At 41.8% G+C, this 27,070-nt stretch overlaps 1 protein-coding gene across 1 annotated transcript in view; it reads left to right on the forward strand.

Annotated features, from left to right (window-relative positions):
* Positions 1 to 3,422, forward strand: part of TBC1D19 (TBC1 domain family member 19) — a 78,221-nt gene extending 74,799 nt beyond the window's left edge. The window contains exon 21 of the mRNA XM_081207780.1: positions 1,465 to 3,422. Coding sequence (XP_081063906.1) covers positions 1,465 to 1,539 — 75 coding nt within the window. The 3' untranslated portion in view covers positions 1,540 to 3,422. The remainder of the gene's footprint in view (positions 1 to 1,464) is intronic.
* Positions 3,423 to 27,070: the final 23,648 nt, after the last annotated feature.

Consider the following 27,070-nt stretch of genomic DNA (forward strand, 5'->3'; position numbering starts at 1 on the left):
ATTTTTAAGTCCTTTTAGTCCCCAAGTGGCCCACATTTGATTAGGTTTATTAGAACATTTTTAAAAACAGCAGGTTTATTCATTTACTTTATGACTAGAAAAAAACTGTTGTCCCCAAAAATAATAATGGCATGGATCAATACAGAAGGACGTGGGTGGCGCTGTGGGTTAAACCACAGAGCCTAGGACTTGCTGATCAGAAGGTCGGCAGTTCGAATCCCTGCGACGGGGTGAGCTCCTGTTGCTCGGTCCCTGCTCCTGCCAACCTATCCATTCGAAAGCACATCAAAGTGCAAGGAGATAAATAGGTACCACCCCGGCAGGAAGGTAAACAGCGTTTCCGTGCGCTGCTCTGGTTCACTAGAAGCGGCTTAATCATGCTGGCCACCTGACCCGGAAGCTGTACGCCGGCTCCCTTGGCCAATAAAGTGAGATGAGTGCCAGAGTCGGCCATGACTGGACCTAATAGTCAGGGGTCCCTTTACCTTTACCTTTTATCAATACAGAAACAGAAATTCCCTATCTAAGGCAGACAATCTAAAGTTCTGCTGAGCGGGATCCACGGTCATCCTACAGCCTTTGGCTATACAGATCTCATATATTTCTAATGGAAGGAAATATCATTACCATGGAGCCACCACAGAAAAGTCCCTAATAACAGTAGTGATCATCTCTGCTTCAGATGGTGATGCCACCTGCGAAAAGGCCATATTCCAAAACTTTAAAAATGGGGAGACAAATGTCAGAGGATATGGTTACTTAAATATCCAAGACTTGGGCTCTAAAGCTTTAAAGATTAACACCTTTGTTGCCATGAGAAGATTAACTATGATTTATTATGTTTCCATAAATGATCCTTCCATTCATCCCTACCCCCCACCCCTGTCCCACTTCTTAACAGTTCCATGATATTGTGTAGATTGCACGGTATAACCTTTTGTGTCCAGGCATCATTTACGTCTGAACAAAATGTCCCTCAAAATATTTGGACTGGGGAGAGTGATCTTTGCATTTTGCTGCCTTTATGAAAGTGGGTCATTTGCACATGATTATGCTAAGCACTCTTAGTTTAAAATAAGATTTTAAAAAATAAATGTCACTCTCACTGTGAAGGCTCACTGAAGGATTCTTACAAATCAAGACTTATTCCACAAGTACTACTCCAGACAAGCAGGATAAGGGTTCCTAACGTACAATTATTTTTAGATACAAGGTGAAATGTTAGACTGTCTTCCGCACCCATGATACCACATATATTTGAATGAGGCCTAAATCCTAAAATAAGGATTCAGTGTACTTGATCCCACTATGTATAGAACTCTCATAGTACGGTTCAGAATTAAAGAGAATTTCTGTAGATAAAAGCAAAAGCAGGTAAATTAAGGAGATGTTGCAAAAAAAATTTTAAGCGACAATTATTTCTTAATTATAAACATAACGTGACATTTTCCCCTTTTATTCCAGGCTGTACTTGCTGATCTTTCGACTCTGAAAGTTATGCCTCTTCTTCAGATTTTTCTGTTCGCCACCGGCACTTGATGTTCCTCAGAGCTGCTGTGCTGCACTGCTAGACTTTCATCAGATGCTAATAATAAACTATGCAACACTTTCATTAAAATCAAGCTCAAACGTTAATGGGCGGAATTCTGCAAGAGTTAAAACTGCACTTCTCACATGGAAACCCCCCCCCATGCTTTTTGCATATCAAGTTAGCGCTGCTGCATGCTGCTGAATGCTGCTGAATTTTAGCCAAACTGCAGTACCTGGATGTAATGCAAATCACATAACAGCCAATCCACCTAAGTGATAACCCCAAATGCATGTACAATTAAATGCACCAAAATGAAATAGCGTATAATCATTCTAGAGTTCAGTTCTGCCTTTCTGACGCTGTAAGGTGGGGAAAGGATGTCTTCACTTATAATCTATTATCCAGTCACACCATCCATCATCTTAAAAGTCCTGCAATACTTGAAAAAAAAGTATTTCTGTAAAGTATTTAACTTTAAAAGTGTAATAATAACACTTCCTTTGAAAAAGCGCAGCAATACCTCTCTTTGCAACCTTTCTATATCATTCCTGATGGAAGAAGCATCTTGTTTTATTGTTCTTGGCTGGAGGCCGTGGACGAGTTTAGAGTTGAAGGTGGTATGATGGAGGCATCCTTTTTCTGTGACGTACTCCCTTTCCCCTTTCCCCTGCTGTTCTCCTTGGACCAACAGGTCTTGTAAGTTTTTGAAACGCTCCAAAAACCTCCAAAACCTGTTCGTTTTGGAGCTGACAGCAGGACCAATCGGCAACAATTGTCCTTATCATAGAACCTTCCGTGCCGTGAAAGAAACTAATCTTTCTCCTCCAGCCCTTACCAACTTATTCTCAAGCCTTTATCCTTGGTCCGTGTTGATTCTGCTTTGCAAAGCTTTATATTACAGATAAAAATGCCTCGGCGCAGCTTTCTTCAGAACCTATCAAAGCCTTTCTGAACGTGAGCCAAAGCAGTTGCTTGTGAATGACGTCAATAGTTTTCTCCCCCCTAGCTCCCACCTCCTCTTTAGGAGCTGAATGTGCTGCATCTGCCATTTCCCTAGCCCCTGCTGGTCCAGGAACTTGTGTATCAACTCGCTGAGTCTAAGCTCGTATTGCTGCGTGACTTCAGTCGCGCTGCCATCGGGACAGACAGTCTTTTACTGATGATGATTCCTCCCCCCCCCCCTTTTCTCCAGGGATTCCAGTAAGCCTCCCTAAAATCCTAATTGATTACCAGGTTGTTCTAATTTAACCACATACAGCTGTTGGCCAAGATTGGATGTCGAGACCTCATTCGCGGTAAAGCTGTATCATTGATATGCTGCGTTACTTTGGGCCAATTTGTTTCACGAGGTCCACTTTGCTCTTGCAATTCCCAGCGGCCTAAAGACTTAACTTGTAATACTTTTTTTTCCCATCGAAAGGAAGTTTTATGAACGTTCCTCAGCTCTAAGAAGTTGTCTGTCATTTGCAGTATTCAAATCCTTGTAGAAAAGAGAACGGCATGGCTTTTGAGCAGATCCACAAAATGCCCCCCCCCCAGCATAGACCTTACTGCAAAGAAACTTGCACCAGGGAGAGTCACTTGTCCACCTGATACGTGTGGCACGCTCATCATCCAGATTTTGAGCTGTCAGCAAAGCTGAAAAATGATTTCAAGTCCAAATTTAAATTTATGCTCTGTTGCATGTAAGATGGTGGCTACCTACACTGATATTTGCCCATTTCCCAAAAGTGTATTTAAAAGGTTGAGTTGAATAATTTAAAAGTATTTTATTTATTGTACTGTACACAGCCTTTCTGTTGTTGTGAAGCTTCCATTGCATTGACCTTGGAGCTTAATTCCTTCTTTTGTTAACTGAAATAATAAAAATGGTGTTTTCTTTCATAATATATATGCTGGCTGCAGAATCTGTTGTTCAGTTTTGGGATACAGTGGAACCTCGGGTTACATACGCTTCAGGTTACAGACTCCACTAACCCAGAAATAGTACCTCGGGTTAAGAACTTCAGGATGAGAACAGAAATCGTGCTCCGGTGGCGTGGTGGCAGCAGGAGGCCCCATTAGCTAAAGTGGTGCTTCAAGTTAAGAACAGCTTCAGGTTAAGAACGGACCTCCGGAACGAATTAAGTACTTAACCTGAGGTACCACTGTACTTACAGACCACTGTGAAGCATTCCCCATTTTTACACCTTCCATAGATAAAACCTCGTTTGTGAGGTGAAAATACATCCCTATTCTCTCTCTCTACAACTAAACAGTTTTGCATACAAACAGGTTTTAAATTGGGATGTTGTGTACTACAGCATCCATCATCCCTAGCCGTTGGCCATGCTAGAAAAGGCTAATGGGAGTAGGGATCCACACCAGCACAAGTTCCACATCCTGTTAGAATGCAGTATATGCCATATAGCACTTTTTTTAGCCAATGTCACCAGTGGTGCAGTGGCAAAGTTTGAAGTCCAGGAGCTCATCACAACAGACCCCAAAGGAGAGTCCAGAGATAAGAAGCAGCCTGACTGCAATTCTTGGACTACTGCAGTGCGCTCTACCTTTGAAGGTGACCCGGAAACTGCAATTAATCCAGAATGCGGCAGCTAGACTGGTGACTGGGAGTGGCCGCTGAGACCATATAACAATGGTTCTGAAAGACCTGCATTCACTCCCAGTATGTTTCCAAGCACATTTCAAAGTGTTGGTGCCGACCTTTAAAGCCCTAAATGGCCTCGGCCCAGTGTACCCGAAGGAGCGTCTCCACCCCCATCGCTCAGCCCAGACACTGAGGTCCAGCTCCGAGGGCCTTCTGGTGGTTCCCTCACTGCGAGAAGCCAAGTTACAGGGAACCAGGCAGAGGGCCTTCTCGGTAGTGGCGCCCGCCCTGTGGAACGCCCTCCCATTAGATGTCAAGGAAATAAACAACTACCTGGCTTTTAGAAGACATTTGAAAGCAGCCCTGGTTAGGGAAGTTTGTAATGTTTGATGTTTTATTGTGTTTTTAATATTCTATTGGAAGCCGCCCAAAGTGGCTGGGGAAACCCAGCCAGATGGGCGGGATATGAATTTATTATTACAGTGGTACCTCGGGTTAAGTACTTAATTCGTTCTGGAGGTCCGTACTTAACCTGAAACTGTTCTTAACCTGAAGCACCACTTTAGCTAATGGGGGCCCCTGCTGCCACCGCGCCGCTGGAGCCCGATTTCTGTTCTCTCCCTGAAGCAAAGTTCTTAACCTGAAGCACTATTTCTGGGTTAGCGGAGTCTGTAACCTGAAGCGTATGTAACCTGAAGCGTATGTAACCCAAGGTACCACTGTATTATTATTATTAATAATAATTCATGCCCTGCCCATTTTGCTGGATTTCCCCAGCCACTCTGGGCAGCTTCCAATAGATGATGATGATGATGATGATTCTGTACATCATTCCCCAGGAGTAAGCATCACTGAACTCAGCACAGCTTGCTTACTTCTGACTGCACTGGTCTTCTTCTTCTTCTTCTTCTTCTTCTTCTTCTTCTTCTTCTTCTTCTTCTTCTTCTTCTTCTTCTTCATGTACGTTTGTTAGCTGCTTTATCTTGCCCAAGGCAACTCAGAGCGACTTACAACCAAAAAAATCGAGCCAGTTTGCATTGTATGAAGTAGCCCCATAGTAGCCCCATAGGTTTCAATTCTATATAGACTTAACCTGGGGTAAGTCTAATTCAGGGTTTCCCAAACTTGGGTCTCCCAGCTGCCCCCGAACCACAACTCCCATCATCCTAGCCAGCAGGACCAGTGGTCAGGGATGATGGGAACTGCAGTCCAAAAACAGCTAGAAACCAGAGCTTGGAAACCCTGGTTCTATTGAACCTCCTTGGGTTAGCTTCTGAATAAACATGCATAGAAATACAGTGGTACCTCGGGTTGCATACGCTTCAGGTTACAGACTCCGCTAACCCAGAAATAGTGCTTCAGCTTAAGAACTTTGCTTCAGGGAGAGAACAGAAATCGTACTCCGGTGGTGCGGCGGCAGCAGGAAGCCCCATTAGCTAAAGTGGTGCTTCAGGTTAAGAACAGTTTCAGGTTAAGAACAGACCTCTGGAACAAATTAAGTACCTAACCCGAGGTACCACTGTATTGGGAAGTTTTTAATATTTAAAGTTTTTACAATTTTTTAATGTGCTTTGAGCCGCCCAGAGTGGCTTGGGAAACCCAGCCAGATGGACAGGGTATAAATAATATATGATGATGATGATGATGATGATGGGGGAAGTATTTGATCCCCTGCTAAATTTGCCCGTTTGCCCTCTGACCAAGAAATGACCAGTCCATAATTTTAATGGTAGGTTTATTGTAGCTGTGAGAGACAGAATAACAGGAAAAACCCCAGAAACCCAGAAGACAAAAGTCAGAGATGGATGTGCATTATGTATTATTATTATTATTATTATTATCATCAGCCACTTCAATTTTTTTATTAAGCGGTATACAATTTGTGATAGCTTGCTTGTACGAATGAGTCCTCACGGGTCAAACATTTATAACATCTCACAAAGCTTTTGCAGCTCACACATTCAGCTTTGAGACATCAAGTGTTGAGGAAACCAATTGATGAGAAACCAAGTGATGTTATCTGCATGCGTGACTGTATCTCCAGCTCCCAACTTCCATACGAAGATAGTACAGTGATACCTCTGGTTACGTACTTAATTCGTTCCGGAGATCCGTTCTTAACCTGAAACTGTTCTTAACCTTAAGCACCACTTTAGCTAATGGGGCCTCCCGCTACCGCCGCACGATTTCTGTTCTCATCCTGAAGCAAAGTTCTTAACCCGAGGTACTATTTCTGGGTTAGCGGAGTCTGTAACCTGAAGCGGATGTAACCTGAGGTACCACTGTATGTATGGCTGAGAAAACAGAGACAGGGCCTAAAATGATTTGGAAATTTCTGCTTGCACCTGTGTCAGTAGCACCGTTCGGTTTCAAAACAGAGACCCGGATCCAAAATGCTCGATCCAAGAAAGTGGGGTGGGGTGGACAGAATGGTTAGGAAACTTGACTAGTGTAGAGGAAATTTTCTAGGGCAGAAGTGATGATGCTTGCACACCATTGTTCAGGGTTCTCTCTCCCTCCTGCGTATGTTGAGTGGGGACCCTGTTGCAACAGTTTTCCTTGAATAAAGATCAGGCTTGCTAGCCGCTTTGCTTCTCAATTTATTCTGGTTGGCCTCTGTTATTTCTCCTACCAATAGGGAACCCACTTAAGGACTGTATACAGGCTTTGGAATACCCCATAAGGAAAAGGGAGCAGTTTTTCTTATAATAGCTTCCTGTTATGTACTGAAGTTCTCACCCTGGGCCAGCAGGGGGATACTGTAGATAGTTATGCAAATGAAGGATCGAAAGTGACGTTCAGTGATTGGATAGTTTTAGAAAGTTGCTACAGTAACGTTGTACTGGAGCTCTATATAAGCAGGCTGGCTGAACCCTTCAGTTCAGTTCTGTTCTGGCCTGTGAATAAACAAGAGCTGTTTGAAGAATCGCTGTGTCGTCTGATATGTTCACCCACAACTTAACACTTCCCTTGCTAAAATTCCTTCTTCTGCACAACTACTGATGGTACAAGTCCGTTCATTTTACCGGAAGAAAGCTTCAGACTAGTTTCCTCTGAAAAGGAGCAGTTAAGGATACTTTTCGTTCCTGTTTTATTTGCATCATGAATCAAGGGCAAAATTCAGAGATTTCCTTCTGGCATGCCCCAAAAAGGGGCTTCAGGCAATGTGTGTGTACAGTATGTGGTGTACAGAAGGGATGGTTTTTGCTCAGAGGAAAATAATTAAGAATCCCATGGGCTTTGAGCAAAGTTAAAATGGACATCCTCCAGATGGCGGCCGGTGGCCATCCCATAATTTGTCCATGAGGTATTATGGTTGACTGGGAAAGGCTTAAGGAAGTGATTTCCATTAAGAAAACCTTTGTGCGGCTTCCTGTGGTTTTGCTGGTGTCCCACCATGCAATTTGAATATAATGATGCCATTCAATCCATTTAGCAAAAGTTATTTTTTTAAGTGCAGCATGGCTAACATTTACAAATGTTACATATATAAATGCGAATAAAGGTTCTGTAAGTCATGCTGGCCACATGACCCGGAAAAACTGTCTATGAACAAACGCCAGTTCCCTTGGCCAGTAAAGCTAGATGAGCGCCGCAACCCCAGAGTCGTTTGTGACTGGACTTAACAGTCAGGGGTTCCTTTACCTTTACCTTTTAAGTATAGATGCAAATTCCTAGATGCTACTATTGGGCTGGAGTGTTTGAGGGTTATTTTGTTTTGTTGGGGGGGGGGTTGTTGCTGTTGTTTTTTTTGGGATTTTTATGCTAGATCTGGTGAATTATGTGGAAATTGTTCCATTTGGTTGCACATTTTTAAATTTATTGTTTATGACTGCTTTTGTCACGTTGCAGTTAAGTAGTTTTCTTCATGTTGTAAACCGCCTTAAGCGTGGTTTGAAAAGCTGGCACACTAATAAAATTATGTCTGTATGCATGTATGTACTTCAGATTCTCCCTCTGTCAGGCTAAATCAAGTATCTTCTTATTTATTATTTATTCAGTATATTATTATTATTATTATTATTATTATTATTATTATTATTAATTATTCATCAAATCTTTTATCGGCATCACATACAAACATCCAAAACAAATCAATACAGAATTACCACTTCCCCAGTGGCACAAAACATTTGCTAAAAGGAAGGAGGCAGAGCAGTCTATCGTCACATCTCTAGGTCTCCAGGGAGATCAGATGTCTGCAGTGTATTTCAACGACAAAAAACCAAATAGAGATACAGTGGTGCCCCGCAAGACGAATGCCTCGCAAGACGGAAAACCCGCTAGACGAAAGGGTTTTCCGTTTTGGAGGTGCTTCGCAAAACGAATTTCCTATGGGCTTGCTTCGCAAGACGAAAATGTCTTGCGAGTTCCTGCGGGTTCCCCCCCCCCCTTTTCCCCAAGCCGCTAAGCCGCTTATCAGCTGATCCTAAGCCACTAAGCCGCTTAACAGCTGATCCGCTAAGCCGCTTATCAGCTGATCCTAAGCCACTAAGCCGCTTAACAGCTGATCCGCTAAGCCGCTTATCAGCTGATCCGCTAAGCCGCTAAACTGCTTATCAGCTGATCCGCTAAGCCCGCTAAGCCGCTAATAGCGCTAAGCCGCTAATGGGCTTGCTTCGCAAGACGAAAAAACCGCAAGACGAAGAGACTTGCGGAACAGATTCTTTTCGTCTTGCGAGGCACCACTGTATTTAGCATCTAACTTGGTGAGCTCCTGATCATTCCCCAGTAATAGAAAATGTATGACCTCTGACTCTGGTTTCCATTTGGGGATACAGAGTTGATCTAGAAATTGCTGACGGAGATCAGCATATAGTTTACAATTAAGAACCATATGTGTAAGGATTTCCACCAGGTGGTCTTCACATGGGCAAGTTCTTTCTCCTTCTACCCTGCCTGAGAAGCTCCCCCAAAGGAGGTTTGATGGATTTGAATTAAACCTGGCCGGCAAAAATGCCCTTCTTTGTTGAGGGTTAAGCAGAAATTCAAGGTAATTGTGGTTAGTTTCATGTGCCCAAGAAAGTTGAAAATAAAGAGGGGAACATACTTATTTAATTTAGATACCACCTTATATCCGGAGGTTTCAGGGCGGTTCACAGAATAAAATCAAAATATAAAACCACAAAATACATACCGTATTTTTCGCTCTATAACACGCACCCAACCATAACATGCACGTAGTTTTTAGAGGAGGAAAACCCGTAGGCATGCCATCCGTAGGCATTCCCTCCATAACACGCACAGACATTTCCCCTTTCTAGGAGGAAAAAAGTGAGTGTTATGGTGCAAAAAATACGGTAATCAAAATAAAAACAACAACCCAATAACTGCCCCCCTCCCATCTCAAGTGACAATGGAATTCCTACAGCTGTCAAGTGCCTAAAGATTGCATGATGAAATGGAACTCCGTATTTTCATTCCCATTTTCAGGTAGAGACCACAGGGTTTTGTGTGTGTGTACAGTTGAATACTATTTTGAGGTACAAATTAGGAGGGCCCAGCTGGGCACCTTAAGATTAAACGGCAAAAAGGGGGAAAGGAAGGTATTTCAAAAGCAGTTGTAGGTATTTTATTTTTAAAGTACTCCAACTATAGCAATGTTGACATGGGGCAAACAGAACGCCCTCTTTTATGGAAGCAGAGGCCCAGTTAATATGAAATAATTGCCATTCCATCTGGCTAGATACCAGAAATACACTTCCTTGTAAACCATAATTGCATATAATCTAGGATATTGGATTGGGGTCTGGCTGATCCTGCTGTCATTCCTAAATGACATTAAAAAAAGAAAGAAAATTATCCTTTTCAGGTTTATACATTTCACAAATTTTACAATCATTTTAACATTTCAAAACTTGACTTCCCCCTCTTTCTGCAGTTCCCTAAATTTATTTTTAATATCTTCTTCATATCCCACTTAACTTAATTTGCTCATTTATTCATCTTCTTTAAATACTCTTATGAAACTGCAGGTTATTACACTAATCCTGCCAATGTTCTTATCTGTAAATATTCAATAAACCATTTCCATTCTTTTATAAAAAGTTTGTTATTTTGATTTCTTATTCATTCTTCCAGTAAGTTCCCCCTTCCTAAATGACATTAGAACCCATGTCCATCAGAATATTTATAGCCAAAAGACATCGGGGGAGGGGGGGGAGTTTCTTTCCACCTTGCTTATTTTTAGACCACTTTGCACAAAATTGTGACCGATTGTGGTTCGCAATATATCCGACAAACAACAGCAATGAAAATAACTTTTAAAAAACAATTAGAAATAATATCAGTGCTGTAAGTGAATACAAAAGGAAAAAAATCAATCCATACAACTTTGTTCAAAAGGGTACATATAAACCAACCTCGTTTCGTAGCTTAAATGAAACAGAAGAGACAAACAAACACTATAAAAGCACAGTAGTATACAAAATGTTATGTACTGAAGTTCTCACCCTGGGCCAGCAGGGGGATACTGTAGATAGTTATGCAAATAAGGGATCAAAGTGACGTTCAGTGATTGGATAGTTTTAGAAAGTTGTTACTGTTACGTTGTACTGGAGCTCTGTATAAGCAGGCTGGCTGAACCCTTCAGTTCAGTTCTGTTCTGGCATCTGAATAAACAAGAGCTGTTTGAAGAATCGCTGTGTCGTCTGATATGTTCACCCACAACTTAACACGAAACACCACCATGTTTCCAGATCATTCAGTCGTATAGATCAGAGACTCAAATCTCTCAACATCCAAGAACCTGGCTTCATTTCTCACCTAGAACAACACAGACATTGCTACCAGCTCTCACCCAGAGGAGTCTAATGCCCACCATTATTGCTGGTTCTCATCCCATGCGGCAGACAATTACCTTTCTTCCATAATCTCCCACCAAGCGAAATTCAGGGGTTACACTTCCTCTGAAGGAGCAGGTTCGTAGCTTGGGGGTTTTCCTGGATCCTTTGCTGTCGCTCGGAATGCCTTCCATCAGCTTCAGCTGGTGGCCCAGCTCCACCCCTATCTGGGCAGGGATAGCCTAACTACTGTTGTCTATGCTCTGGTAACCTCTAGGCTAAATTGCTGCAATGTGTTATATGTAAGGCTGCTTCTGAAGATGGTTCAGAAACTTCAGCTAGTGCAGAATTCAGTGGCGCAAGACGGTTTGAGCATATTACACCCATCCTGGTCTGACTGCACTGGCTACCAATTAGTTTCCGGGCCCAATTCTACCTTAAGATGTCAGGAGGGTGGCAACAAAAGAACAGGGCCTTCTCTTCAGTGGCTCCCCGTCTGTCAAATGCTCTCCCCAGGGAAGGTCGCCTGGTACCTTCACTATACACCTTTAGGCGCCAGGCAAAAGCATTCCTTTTTAACCAGACCTGATGAACATCCTATACCCTTTTAAAATGTGGCTCTTTTTGTGGGCGGTTATTGGGTTATTGTTCTTATTTTGATTTTATAGGTTGTGACTTTATTCTGTGAACTGCCCTGAGACCTCTGGGTATAGGGCGGTATATAAATTCAATCAATTAACCAATCAATCAATCAATCAATCAATCAATCAATCAATCAAATCCATCTAGGCCAGTATTTCCAAAACTTGGGTCTCCAGTTGTTTTTGGACAATACAGTGGTACCTCGGGTTAAGTACTTAATTCGTTCCGGAGGTCCGTTCTTAACCTGAAACTGTTCTTAACCTGAAGCGCCACTTTAGCTAATGGGGCCTCCTGCTGCAGCCGCTGTGCTGCCAGAGCATGATTTCTGTTCTCATCCTGAAGCAAGGTTCTTAACCCGAGGTACTATTTCTCGGTTAGCAGAGTCTGTAACCTGAAGCGTCTGTAACCTGAAGCGTATGTAACCCAAGGTACCACTGTACTGTAATAGGTTAAGATCTGGTGAAGTACAATAGCAACTTTGTAAAGTATACAGTTTTGGGTTTTCCCCCCTTCCCCCCTTTATTTTTCCTTTTACACGGGTGCTGTTTCTTTTTTCTTTTCTCTCTCTTTTATTTACATCTCATCGTGTTTAGTGCACATATAATTATGTACTTTTTGAACTTTCAATAAAGATGTCTGAAGAATTAATAATAATAATAATAATAATAATAATAATAATAATACACAAACGGCAAATGATTAAATATCCCAGTTGCCCATTGTATGAGGTCATGGGGATTGTTTTGCATGAAAGACAGTCAGATGGCACCAAATTAAGTCATTAAAATGTTGCTGTTGAACCAAGGACTTCATATCAGAAAGAAAACAGCAACATGCTCCACCTGTGGGATGTAATCCACTGGGAGCAGTCAAGTACAACATTCCTTATAATGCTAGAGAAGACAGGTGAGGGAATGTTTGGTACAGCCAGTTGAAACTTCCTGTTACTCCTGGCTGGAGCATCCTTCCTTTGCATGTGACTAAAGGTGGGCGTGACCTAACCTGTCCAGGTAACAAAAGGATGAGTCATGCAGCACACCTCTCTCTTTTTCACTTTCTTCTTTGTTTAACCAGTTTCTAGCTAGGACTGCTCTGCAAGCTCTCAGCTAGCAGAAGCACTGGGATTATTTCCGCATATGGGGTAGATCCACATGTACATACAGTGGTACCTTAGGTTAAGTACTTAATTTGTTCTGTAGGTCCGTACTTAACCTGAAACTGTTCTTAACCTGAAGCACCACTTTAGCTAATGGGGTCTCCTGCTGCTGCCGCGCCGCTGGAGCCCGATTTCTGTTCTTATCCTGAAGCAAAGTTCTTAACCTGAAGCACTATTTCTGGGTTAGCGGAGTGTGTAACCTGAAGCATATGTAACCTGAAGCGTATGTAACCCAAGGTACCACTGTATTTGTAACTAAGTCTGCCTTCAGGGATCCAACTGTGAACTGATGTAAGTAAACTTCTTTTATTGACTTTGAATAAGGTTGTGGCGTCTTTATTCTTTTAAGAGGGATTCAAGGGAACTTACCAGGAACGTACAATTCAATCTCAGACAGACTGAATTGTACAATAGTGAGAGGCTTATACAAGCCTGCAACCAGCTATCTGCTGTGCATGTGAAAAGGGGAATGTAAACCCTGCTAAGTAAAGGAACTTGCTAGCGCAATGTAGGAAGAATATTAATAAACAATATATCCTCTCCTGTTACCCTGAACATTCCCACACCACCAACCTCATTCTGCTCTCAGACAGCCTCTCATCCATCTGCCTTCTTACTTACAACATACAGTGATACCTCGGGTTACATACGCTTCAGGTTACAGACTCCGCTAACCCAGAAATTACTTCAGGTCAAGTAATTTGCTTCAGGATGAGAACAGAAATCGTGCTCCAGCGGCGCGGCAGCAGCAGGAGGCTCCATTAGCTAAAGTGGTGCTTCAGCTTAAGAACAGTTTCAGGTTAAGTGCAGACCTCCGGAACGAATTAAGTACTTAACCCGAGGTACCACTGTACTACCTCTCAGGATCCTCTTAGCAGAACTCAGAAGAGAGAAGGAAGGGACAAAATCAATGTTAGTTAGTTCTGGTTCAACCTGCTGTTGGTCACCCAGCTTGGTCACCCCATCAGATCCAACCAGCAGAATATTTGCACAGAGAAAAATCAGAATTATTTGCAGTTTTATTACTGGTGACTGTACTAAAACGCAAGACTTGGTTGAGGCCATTGTCACCTTTGGAAATTTACTCAGCAGTATGCAAAAAGAAGAGAGAGGGGCTTAGTCTAAAAATTGCCCTCTATCTGATAAGAACAGATATGACACTTGATCTTAGCCAAAAGGCCGAGAAGCGAGAATGTTACTTGCCCCAAAATGGAAAGAAGCAGAAGTCCCAGCAAAGGAAGAATGGATACAAAAACTTATGGAATATGCAGAAATGGCGAAACTTACCAGAGGAATAAGAAATAACAATAAGATAACAATAAGATAATATAATAAGGGGGCATTACCGGCCAAATGGTGCCAAAGAAGGACAGAACTTTTTTAATGTATGCGACAACAGCTGCAAGAATACTCATCGCAAAGTACTGGAAGACAGAAGATTTGCCCACTCTGGAAGAATGGCAGATGCAACTGATAGACTACATGGAATTGGCAGAAATGACTGGCAGAATCCGAGACCTGGGAGAAGAGATAGTGGAAGAGGACTGGAAGAAATTTAAAGACTATTTGCAAAAGTATTGTAAACTGTATGAATGTTAGAATGATGCAGGATAGGAAGATAACATGGCATTAGTGACATATTTGAGAGGAGTATGCAAAATTGGCTCACAAGAACAAAGGTGAAATCTGAACAATATTATGTCAAACATAAATAACTGATAATAAAGGGGGGAAATTGGAGACATAATAGTTGAAATGTATAATATAAAATAAGATTTGAAAGAAGGTGAAGTTTTGCTGAATAAGATCTTGTAAATGAGAACACAGAAAAGGGAGATGCGAGGGAGTCAAGAAAGAGGGGTATGGAATTAATACTTAAGAAATTGAATCTTTTTCTTTCTTTTTTCATGTCTTTTTTATGCTTTTTCTCTGTTTTTTTCCCCGTATGTTTTGTATGTTTTTCTGTATTGATTGAGATGGTGTGGTTTTTTTTCTTTGGTTGTGAATGGGAAGTTGGTTATATTGTTTAAAACCTTTAATAAATATTTTATTTAAAAAAAAGATAATATAATAAGGAATAAGATAACAAACTTTTTGTAAAAGAGTGGAAATGTTTTGTTGAATATTTACATATAAATTGCAAACGGAGAAAAACACTGGCAGGATTATAAAACCTGCAGTTTTATAAGAGTATATATTTAAAGTAGATAATTAAATGAGCAGATTAAATGAATTTGGATATAAAGAAGATATTAAAAGATAAATACAGTAGTACCTCGGGTTAAGTACTTAATTCATTCTGAAGGTCCGTACTTAACCTGAAACTGTTCTTAACCTGAAGCACCACTTTAGCTAATGGGGCCTCCCGCTGCTACCGCGCAGCTGGAGCATGATTTCTGTTCTCATCCTGAAGCAAAGTTCTTAACCTGAAGCACTATTTCTGGGTTAGCGGAGTCTGTAACCTGAAGCGTATGTAACCTGAGGTGCCACTGTATAAGGAACCACAGAAAGAGGGGGAAACAAGTCAGACCTTGAAATGTTAAAATGATTGTAAAATCAATGAAATGTAATTTGAAAAGTATAAATAAAAATTTAAATAAATAAATAAAAATTGCCCTCTATCTTGCAGGATGTGAATGAGTTCCACCGCTATTCTTAAAAAACAAACACAAAAAACATGGGAAGCAGATATGCAAATTGGAAATTCAGGTGTCTGACAACATGAGAGGAAATTTGCTGAAGCTGATTCACAAATGGTATCAGACTCCAGCTCAGCTATCCAAAATGTTTTCTTCTGGACCACCAATATTTACGAAGGGATGTGGAAAAGTTCTGAGAACTGGTTTATGTGGAACAGCACATGTTTTGTCCACAACTGTCGTAGCTAAATATGTCTGAAGACGAGAACAAGGATATATTGACAAGGATATATATGGCGCTGGTAGATTCATTAGTTATGGGAAACTGCTAAGGACCTTTCCCTGCAGAGTTCGTATCAATTTAAGTATCAATATAACTTTCATAGAAAAGATCACTCATCAGCTGAAGTTTTGTCAATGTCAAAACACACCGGATTCTATTTATATGATTTGGCAATCTTTTTTGACCTTATGTCATGACTTGCATATCTCAAACATCCTGCACTTTGGCAATACTTCTGGCAGTTATAGCTGGATTAATAGTTATAGTTTTCTCTGTGCAACTGTGGAGGGCAAAGAAAAATTAAGAACTCTAAGAAGGCACATGCATAAGACGTTGCATTATTCTGTTTGTTCTCTATTCTGGTTTTATTGTTCATCCCGGTACTGGATAAAATAAGAAAAGCAATAAAAACGCTTATAACAAAGTAAAAATCAGAATAATTTCACAGGTACCTGATGTAAGAGGGTGATAGGTTTATTAGTGTCAGGCATTTCCTAACTCCTACATGGACAAAATTTAGATTTAGAACCTCAAAGCCAAAGTGACAAAATTTAGATTTAGAACCTCAAAGCCAAAGTGAGAGCATTTGGGTCAAAATTAAGGGAGAGAAGAATAACAGAGATCTCGTTGTGGGAGTTTACTATAGATCCCCAAGCCAAACGGAGGACATAGATGAAGCCTTCCTGGAACAGATGGCCAAGCATGCAAAAGGAAGGGAGATAGTAGTAATGGGGGACTTCAATTACCCGGATATTTGTTGGATGTCAAACTCAGCCAAGAGCTTAAGGTCAAACAGATTCCTCACTGGCCTTGCAGACAACTTCATTGTCCAGAAAGTGGGAGAAGCAACAAGAGGAACAGCCATTTTAGATCTGGTCCTAACCAATGTTGATGACCTGGTTAGTGGGGTAGAAGTGGAAGGATCATTAGGCGCGAGTGATCATGCTCTTCTGAAGTTTACTATACAGCGGAAAGGAGCAGCCAAGCATACTAGGACTCAATTTCTTGACTTTAAGAAAGCCGACTTCATAAAACTTAGGGAAGTGCTGGGTGAGATCCCATGGACAGTAATACTAAAAGGAAAGGGAGTTCATGATGGCTGGGAGTTTGTTAAGAGGGAGATAGTAAAAGCACAACGTCAGGCAATACCAATGAGACGGAAACATGGAAGGTGCCTAAAGAAGCCAGGGTGGCTATCTAAAGAACTTTTAACTGAGTTAAGATTAAAAAAGGATGTGTACAAAAAATGGAAAAGGGGGGAAACCACCAAAGAGGAATTCAAACAAATAGCCAGCACGTGTAGACACAAAGTCAGAAAAGCTAAAGCACAGAATGAACTCAGGCTTGCTAGAGAGGTTAAAAGCAACAAAAAAGGCTTTTATGGGTATGTTCGTAGCAAAAGGAAGAACAAAGAAACAGTGGGGTCACTCAGAGGAGAAGATGGTGAAATGCAAACAGGGGACACAGAAAGGGCTGAACTCCTCAATGCCTTCTTTGCCTCAGTCTTCTCCGATAAAGAAAACAATGCCCGACCTGAAGAATTTGGAGCAAATGATTCAGCAAAGGAAACACAGCCCAGAATAACTAAGGAGATAGTACAAGAATACTTGGTTAGTTTAGATGTATTCAAGTCTCCAGGGCCAGATGAACTGCATCCAAGAGTATTAAAAGAACTGGCAGATGTGATCTCAGAACCACTGGCAATCATCTTTGAGAATTCCTGGAGAACAGGTGAAGTCCCGGCAGACTGGAGGAGGGCAAATGTTGTCCCTATTTTCAAAAAGGGGAAAAGAGAGGACCCAAATAATTACCGCCCAGTCAGTCTGACATCAATACCAGGGAAGATTCTGGAGCAGATCATTAAGCAAACAGTCTGTGAGCACCTAGAAAGGAATGCTGTGATCACCAATAGTCAGCATGGATTTCTGAAAAATAAGTCATGTCAGACTAACCTGATCTTGTTTTTTGACAGAATTACAAGCCTGGTAGATGAAGGGAACGCAGTGGATGTAGCCTACCTTGATTTCAGCAAGGCATTTGACAAGGTGCCCCATGATATTCTTGTAAAGAAGCTGGTAAAATGTGGTCTTGACTATGCTACCACTCAGTGGATTTGTAACTGGCTGACTGACCGAACCCAAAGGGTGCTCATCAATGGTTCCTCTTCATCCTGGAGAAGAGTGACTAGTGGGGTGCCACAGGGTTCTGTCTTGGGCCCGGTCTTATTCAACATCTTTATCAACGACTTGGATGATGGACTCAAGGCATCCTGATCAAATTTGCAGATGACACCAAACTGGGAGGAGCGGCTAACACCCCAGAGGACAGGATCACACTTCAAAACGACCTTGACAAATTAGAGAACTGGGCCAAAAAAAACAAGATGAATTTTAACAGGGAGAAATGTAAAGTATTGCACTTGGGCAAAAAAAATGAGAGGCACAAATACAAGATGGGGGACACCTGGCTTGAGAGCAGTACATGTGAAAAGGATCTAGGAGTCTTGGTTGACCACAAACTTGACATGAGCCAACAGTGTGACGCGGCAGCTAAAAAAGCCAATGCAATTCTGGGCTGCATCAATAGGAATATAGCATCTAGATCAAGGGAAGTAATAGTGCCACTGTATTCTGCTCTGGTCAGACCTCACCTGGAGTACTGTGTCCAGTTCTGGGCACCACAATTCAAGAAGGACACTGACAAACTGGAACGTGTCCAGAGGAGGGCAACCAAAATGGTCAAAGGCCTGGAAACGATGCCTTATGAGGAACGGCTAAGGGAGCTGGGCATGTTTAGCCTGGAGAAGAGGAGGTTAAGGGGTGATATGATAGCCATGTTCAAATATATAAAAGGATGTCACATAGAGGAGGGAGAAAGGTTGTTTTCTGCTGCTCCAGAGAAGCGGACACGGAGCAATGGATCCAAACTACAAGAAAGAAGATTCCACCTAAACATTAGGAAGAACTTCCTGACAGTAAGAGCTGTTCGACAGTGGAATTTGCTGCCAAGGAGTGTGTTGGAGTCTCCTTCTTTGGAGGTCTTTAAGCAGAGGCTTGACAACCATATGTCAGGAGTGCTCTGATGGTGTTTCCTGCTTGGCAGGGGGTTGGACTCGATGGCCCTTGTGGTCTCTTCCAACTCTATGATTCTATGAAAAACAAGAAATAATGTGAAACACGACAACAGCAGTTCCTTTGCCTCCATGGAGTTCTCTGAGAATTCATGTCACAATAACGTCAGTAGGGAATACTCCTAAGTTCCCCTTGATACGACACAGTGGGTATTTGTGAGTTAAATGGGATCATCCATTCCATTGTGTTGCAGAGGGCTATGCGATCTTCTTTTGAGGAACCGATAGAGAAGAGAAGCGCACATCCTTTTGCAGTAGTCTCAAACTTAACCTGTTCCGGAAGTCCGTTCAAAAACCAAAGCGTTCCAACCCCAAGGTGCGCTTTCCCATTGAAAGTAATGCAAAACCGTTCCAGACTTTTAAAAACAACCCCTTAAAACAGCAATTTAACATGAATTTTACTCTCTAACGAGACCATTGATCCATAAAATGAAAGCAATAAACTATGTAAGGTAAAGGGACCTCTGACCGTTAGGCCCAGTCGTGATGACTCTGGGGTTGTGGCGCTCATCTCGCTTTACTGGCTGAGGGAGCCGGCGTTTGTCTGCAGACAGCTTCCAGGTCATGTGGCCAACATGACTAAGCCGCTTCTGGCAAACCAGAGCAGCACACGGAAACGCCGTTTACCTTTCCACCAGAGCAGTACCTATTTATCTACTTGCACTTTGATGTGCTTTCGTACTGCTAGCTTGGCAGGAGCTGGTACCGAACAATGGGAGCTCACCCCGTCGCGGGGATTCGAACCGCCAACCTTCTGATTGGCAAGTCCTAGGGGTTTAACCCACAGTGCCACCTGCTGTATTGTAGATGATAAAAATTAAAATTACATTTTTTTTCATACCTGCACTGATGATAGGCTTTTATCCATTTCCGCAGTCACACAATCAATCAATCAATCAATAACTCAGTAGCTGAACTGGGTTCCACACAGTCACAAAAACAAACAAACTGAATAAGCCTCAAAAACGCAAAATAAATAGCAAAAACAAAAGACTTCAGTTCCAGAAGTCCGTTTGACTTTTGAAATGTTCAAAAACCAAGGTGCAGCTTCTGATTGGTGTGGGTGCCCTGGAAAAAAAAGCTGACAGCCGCATCAGATGTTCAGCTTCTGAGAAACGTTTGAAAACTGTAACACTTACGTCCGGGTTTTCGGCGTTTGAGTACCAAGGCGTTTGAGAACCAAGGTTCTGTTGTATTCATTAACAATTGTGGCATAAAGGCCAGGTCATTTACTGTGGCACCCCCATCCCCATAATTCCTAGACCTATATCTAGGAGATGAGTGCAACAAAACAATAATATGGGAGCGAGTGATTTCAGAGAGCCAGTGTTCCTGAATGTTTAAAGGTAAAGGTAAAGGGACCCCTGACCGTTAGGTCCAGTCACGGACGACTCTGGGGCTGCGGCGCTCATCTCGCTTTATTGGCCGAGGGAGCCGGCGTACAGCTTCCGGGTCATGTGGCCAGCATGACTAAGCCGCTTCTGGCGAACCAGAGGAGCGCACGGAAACGCCGTTTACCTTCCCGCCAGAGCGGTACCTATTTATCTACTTGCACTTTGATGTGCTTTCGAACTGCTAGGTTGGCAGGAGCAGGGACCGAGCAACAGGAGCTCACCCCATCACGGGGATTCGAACTGCCGACCTTCTGATCGGCAAGCCCTAGGCTCTGTGGTTTAACCCACAGTGCCACCCATGTCCCTGAATGTTTAGCCCACTGCAAAAGATGCAGCTATATATGTTTGTGCCCAAACAGCATGGGCTTTGGCCACTGAGAAAGGCTCCCTTTCTAGCGTCCAAACTTCTCTGGATTTTTAGCTCATCATTGCTACGGAAAAAACCTGCTCCTTTTCCCTTATGGGGTACCCAAGAACCCGTATAGAGTCCTTAAGTGGGTTCCCTATTGGTAGGAGAAAATAACAGAGGCCAACCAGAGAATATTGAGAAGCAAAGCATCTAGTAAGCCTGATCTTTATTAAACTGTTGCAACAGGGTTCTCACTCACCACACGCAAGAGGGTGGAGGAACAATGGTGTGCAAGCCCTTCTATAGACTTTTAAAATTGCCCACCCTGTAGCTCAAGACCTCCCCCCAAAACATCATACATACATCACAGAAGGATGATGTATGTCTACAGCAGAAATACATCACAGGAGATGGTGTGCAGCAGAAATCCTGTTTGCCAGGATGCCTGATAATGGTCAGTGATTGCTTTACCTGGGCAGCCCGGCCATTCTTTTGTGATGGTAAATAGTTTAATTCCTGAATCCAGGTCACAGGCTCACCCTATTCAATCACAAAGACGCCCTTAAGACAGGTAAGCAAAACACAATGGAGAGGCTTTCCCATTTCCTTCCTCCTTGCAGAGAAAAATTTGAAGTCAATTTGGGAGAGTCAAAATGGTTTGGGAGAGTCAAAATTGCTTCAGGATTGCTATCCTGTACTATTTCAGACATGTGGTTTATATACTTATGTACAGTGGTACCTCGGGTTAAGTACTTAATTCGTTTCGGAGGTCTGTACTTAACCTGAAACTGTTCTTAACCTGAAGCACCACTTTAGCTAATGGGGCCTCCTGCTGCTGCCGCTCCGCCGGAGCCCAATTTCTGTTCTTATCCTGAAGCAAAGTTCTTAACCTGAAGCACTATTTCTGGCTTAGTGGAGTGTGTAACCTGAAGCGTATGTAACCTGAAGCGTATGTAACCCGAGGTGCCACTGTATGTGTTTGCCTTGTACATTTATGAACGTTTATTTTATATTTGGGACCTTAGAATTCTTATAACAATATTTATCGTCTCCGTTTCAAGAGTGCTTTCTGGAAGGCTAGGCTGACAGTGTGAGTTGCTTTAAACTGCTGGGACGAACAAGCCAAACCCCATCGTTAAGATGGAGTGCATAGTGTACAAGGAAATGAATGAGATGATAGTGCAAGATAGAGAGATAGAGAACCACCCTTCATATTTTAAGATGCTGCAGCAATTTGGGGGCCTGGGTATATCCTGAACAGAAAGCATATAACATTTTAAACATTTGGACACTGAAAACTGTAAGAGCGAGCTTACTGTTTTGCTGGATATCAAGTCTCCACGTCGTTTTTCTATTTGTCTGGTTTGACCCTATCCCTCAACCGGCATCTGAGATGTTGGTCAAGGCCTGACATTCTCACAGAATTTTTTATACTTTTCAAATTTATACATTTCACTGATTTTACAATAATTTAGACATTTCAAAACTTGACTTCCTTCCCCCTCTTTCTGCTGTTCCTTAAATTTGTTTTTAATATCTTCTGCATATCCAAATTAACTTAATATTTAAATATTAAACTTAATATTTAAAGAAGATGACTCAATGAACAAATATATGCTCTTATAAAACGGCAGGTTATTATGATAATCCTCCCAATGTTTTTTATCTGTTTATCTGCAAATATTCAATAAACCGTTTCCATTCTTTTATAAAAAGTTTGATTTCTTATTCTTCCAGTAAGTTTCACCATTTCTGTGTATTCCATAAGTTTTTGTATCCATTCTTCCTTTGCTGGGACTTCTGCGTCTTTCCATTTTGGGGCAAGTAACATTCTTGCTGCTGTAGTAGGATACATGAATAAGTTTCTATACATTTTAGGTATCTCTATACATTTTCTATACATTTCCAAATATTTTCTTCTTTAAGATACATGCACTCTCTTCCTATTTCTAGAGAACATGTTGAATTCTTCCCTGCTTGCAAGAAATTCTAGGCCTCCTTTATAGGTTGCCTGGCGTAAATCAAATAATAAAATTTCCTATAGGAGCTCACAATGTAAAAGGATTACAGTTCTAGTAGGAAAACTGAAGCAGGAAGCCCCAGGCAGATGTTTGGGGATTAGCAGTGTTGTGTTTAACTATCATGCAGCCGCAGATTGTTCCAACGTCTCCCATTCCCCATAATTCTATAAATATTTGTTGAATAATATAGAATTGGTCAAGGGATAAAAATTCTGACGTGATTTGGACAGTTGATTTGACTTTGCTCACAGGATGGAAGTTTAATCAGGGTGATCAGATATCTAGCAGGCTGTGGGTATTTTCCTGTAATAGTGTTTTCTATCATCTATGTGGGACAAGAAGCTACACTTCGAACTGTATATGGAACAACTGATTGGATCAAAATTGGGAAAAGAGTATGGCAAGGCTGTATATGGTCTCCCTGCTTATTTAACTTATATGCAGAATTCATCGGCTTCCGGGGGCGGCGCGAAACTGTAATGGCGGTCCTCTTCGTTCTCTGAAGAGGGGCTCCGCGGAAAAGGGTCGTTCGCTGCGGCATAGCGACGACCCATCAAGATAAACCACGGGTAGAGTGAGCCCGTGGCCGTGGGACTCGGCGGGCACCAAAAGCTGCTCTGAAAACACAGAAGGGACCCCGTAAGGAGACCCGGAGTGAAGGAGGGGTAGCGGTGCTGTGAGTTCATCGCTCTTTCCGCGGAAGTGAAGCCGCGCGGCTGTTACAGATGAGCGCTGATCCTTCTTCCTAAAATCAACACCAAACTGCAAGTAACATACCCGTGAGTAAAGGGGTTTAAAATTTGGCAAAGAATTTCGTAAATTCGGCTGAAAGCGGGAGACGAGAAAAGGGAAGTCCGTCTTCCGACATTGCTGACAAGATCAAAGCAAAGCTTTAAAAAGCGGAAAGCGCTTGAAACGGGACTGTGGGAAGCTTTAACTTTTTCGTGCTATCAGATCTGCTTGTTTTTTTTTTAAAACTGAAGGTGGAAATGGACATTGACTAAAAGAAGTAGTAAATGGGGATTTTCCTCCTATCTTTTTTCTTCTTTGGGCTGTATTTTTAAGGAGCCAGATCGTCGGGCTGCCAGAGAGGGAGACTGTGTCAAACTGCGGAAACAGTTGTAAAAACTTTGCTGGAACGTAACTGTTACATTTGAGCAGAAAAGATTGGATGGGATACTGTTGCAAGCACCTCTTGTGAAACTTTGTTGAACTATAAAAGGTGCTTTGGGAAACTTTGAGTTTTTGAAGGGACTGTTGGACTATTGGATTTATTGACTTGAAATAATTTGGAACTTTAATGGCGGATTACTTCCTTCTTTGTCTTTGAAACCTGGTGGCACTCCCCCTACAGGGCTTTCGGATTATAAAATCCTGGGAACTGACTCTTGTTTTGAATTCCACCTCACTGGTTGTTTACTTCTGAATTTGTCTCTCCCATGGAACAACAGACAATCTGACCTTGAACACTGACAGATGTGTAATGAGTGGTGCAGGGAGAACAAGAGCATCTAAAGCTAAGGAATCTAAAGAGGCTAAGGAAAAAGAAAAAGAAAGAAAACCAACACAATTTGTACAAACAACACTGACCCAAGGACGCCGATCGTCGGTTCCAGCTGTACTGGTGTCTCAGAGGGAAGGGGAAATAACCGAGAAGTCCACTGAAGAAGATATGGCAGCAGGTGGGTCAGATACATTATTAAAACAAATATTGGAGCAACTATCAAGTTTAAACCAGAAAGTGGACGACCAGTCTTTGAAAATATATAAAGCGACCTCTTCGATTCAAAAATTGACTGAACAAGTTTCCCAGCACACGCAGGCTATAGAGAATTTGCAAGGAGCAACAGCGGAAAATCGGGAATTAGCTGGAGAAGCAATTCAGAAAGTGGGAGCTTTACAAAAAGAAGTTGAAGAAATTAAAGGAGAAGTCAAGCCCCTGCACAAACAGGTGGGTGAACAACAAATCTATCTGTCAATGGTGGAACTGAAAAATCGCGAGAGCAACATCAAATTGAGAGGCATCCCGGAACTCGAGCAAGGAGACCTGATTGGATACTTGACGCAGGAATTCACGAAGTTCTGGGGTTTAAAGGAGGACACAGATTTCAGGATTGTCTCGGCATATAGACTGGGAAGATTGGTAAGGAAAGACAGATCCAGGGACTGCTTGATAATTTTAAGATCAAAGGAAGAGAGAGATAAGATCCTAGGTCTTCACTTCAAAAAAGCAATCGAAATTCAAGATAAAAGGGTGGAAATTTACAGAGATATTCCGAGACAGTTGTTGGACCTTAGAGCCACCTATACAGAGCTAGCAAAATTGCTGAGACACAACGCAATTCCCTATAGGTGGGAGTTTCCACAAGGATTATCCTTCACCTACAAAGAAAGGAAGGTTAAAATTAGAACACCTGAAGATAACCAAAAGTTCCTTCACGACCACGGAGAAGATCTCCAAAAAGGAACAGATTGGCTTCCAACCTTACCAACACCAATACTGCCTGGAGGCGGGCTAACGCCTGCACCCTCGGGACCTGAGCAAAAGGAAGGCACCTCACCCTAAGAACATCTTAATTAGAACAGGATGTCTCTGCAGCTACTTAGTTGGAATATAAATGGCGGGAATTCTCCGGAAAAAAGAAGAAGGATATTTCATATCCTAAAAAAAGAACAATTGGACGTAATATGTCTCCAAGAAACACATGTGACTAGGCTCCACAGGAAAGTATTAATCAATAAAAGACTTGGCCAAGAATTTATTTCATCTGACAAAGTTAAAAAAAGAGGAGTTGTAATTTATGCAAAGGAGAACCTGTCACCAAAATTTCTATTTAAAGATGATCATGGAAGAACTCTCGCAATTGAAATTCAAACACAAGGAGAGAAGATTTTGATATTAGGAATTTATGCGCCAAATGATGGAAAATCAGAATTCTACAAGAAGCTGCATGAGACAATGATGGACTATCTGGACTATTCTAACATTATTGTGATGGGAGATATGAATGGGGTGGTGTCAACAAATATGGACAAATCCCAAAATCAAAACTTAACAACAGACGGCAGACTTCCTAAAACTTTTTTTGAAATGACAGACAATATGGACTTGATTGACATTTGGAGGACAAGGAACCCCTTGGGTAAAGAAGGAACCTTCTTTTCTGAGGCCCATCTGTCATGGACACGAATCGACCAAATTTGGATATCTAGAGGGATGGCACCGAAAACAAGAAAAGTGGAAATCTGCCCAAAAACCTGCTCCGACCATAACGCCTTGAAAATGGAATTGAGACTTATCCCAACTGGATCCTTCAGATGGAGAATGAATGACACCTTGTTGAGAGATCAAGAGATTGTTAAGAAGGCCCAAAAAACCCTAAAGGACTATTTTGAAATAAATTTGAACACTACGGTGGAGAAAAGAACAATCTGGGACGCAAGTAAAGCTGTAATGAGAGGGTTTCTGATACAACAGAATACAATAAAGAGAAAATTTTGGAATGGAAAAAAGGAAAAAATTCTAGAGAAAATAAGTGAAGGAGAGAAAAAGCTGAGAACCAAACCAAAGTCAAAAGAGGTGCTAAGAGAGATCAAATTCCATCAAGCACAATATTCGAAATTGATCAATCAAGAGATTGAATGGAAAATTAAACAAATGAAGCAGAGATCGTTTGAATCAGCAAACAAATGTGGAAAGTTGTTAGCTTGGCAGTTGAAAAAAAGACAAAAGTTAAACACGGTTACAAACTTGGAGATTCAAGGAAAAATAGTTCAGAAACCAGAAGAAATAAGAAAGTGCTTCCACAGATACTTCAAAGAGCTTTATGCACAGGGGCCTCAGAAAGAATCGGAAATAGACCAATTTTTGAGGACAAATGGACTATCCAAAATAAGTCAAGATAAAAGATCAATTCTCAACAGCAAAATAACTCAACAGGAAATTGAAGGTGCCATTCAAAATATGCAACTTGGCAAATCTCCAGGCCCGGATGGACTCACCTCCAAATATTATAAGACTTTGAAGGACTTCTTGATACAACCGTTGTTGGAGGTTTGTAACCAGATTATGAAGGGGAGGAGGGCACCGGAAACGTGGAAAGAAGCATTCATCACATTGATACCCAAATCAGAAAGGGAAAAGACCCAGCTTAAGAATTACCGTCCCATCTCACTCCTGAATGTGGATTACAAAATATTTGCAGACATTTTAGCGAATAGACTTAAAAATGTATTAAATGAAGTAATTCACAAGGACCAAGCAGGCTTTCTCCCTGGTAGACACATGTCTGACAACACTAGGAATATTATTGATATATTGGAGCTGTTGCGAATTAGAAACACAAGGGCAGCCTTAATCTTCATTGATGCGGAGAAAGCATTTGACAACATTTCTTGGATGTTTATGAAGAAAAACTTGAAAGGGATGGGAGTGGGACGGGGGTTTGAAAATGGACTAGAAGCAATTTATTCAGAGCAAAAAGCTAAGCTGATAGTGAACAATGTGGTATCGGAGGAACTCCAAATTGAAAAAGGGACACGACAGGGGTGCCCTC

Source organism: Podarcis bocagei (genome assembly GCF_964188305.1).
Source record: "Podarcis bocagei genome assembly, chromosome: 9".
In the NCBI taxonomy this organism is placed as follows: domain Eukaryota; kingdom Metazoa; phylum Chordata; class Lepidosauria; order Squamata; family Lacertidae; genus Podarcis; species Podarcis bocagei.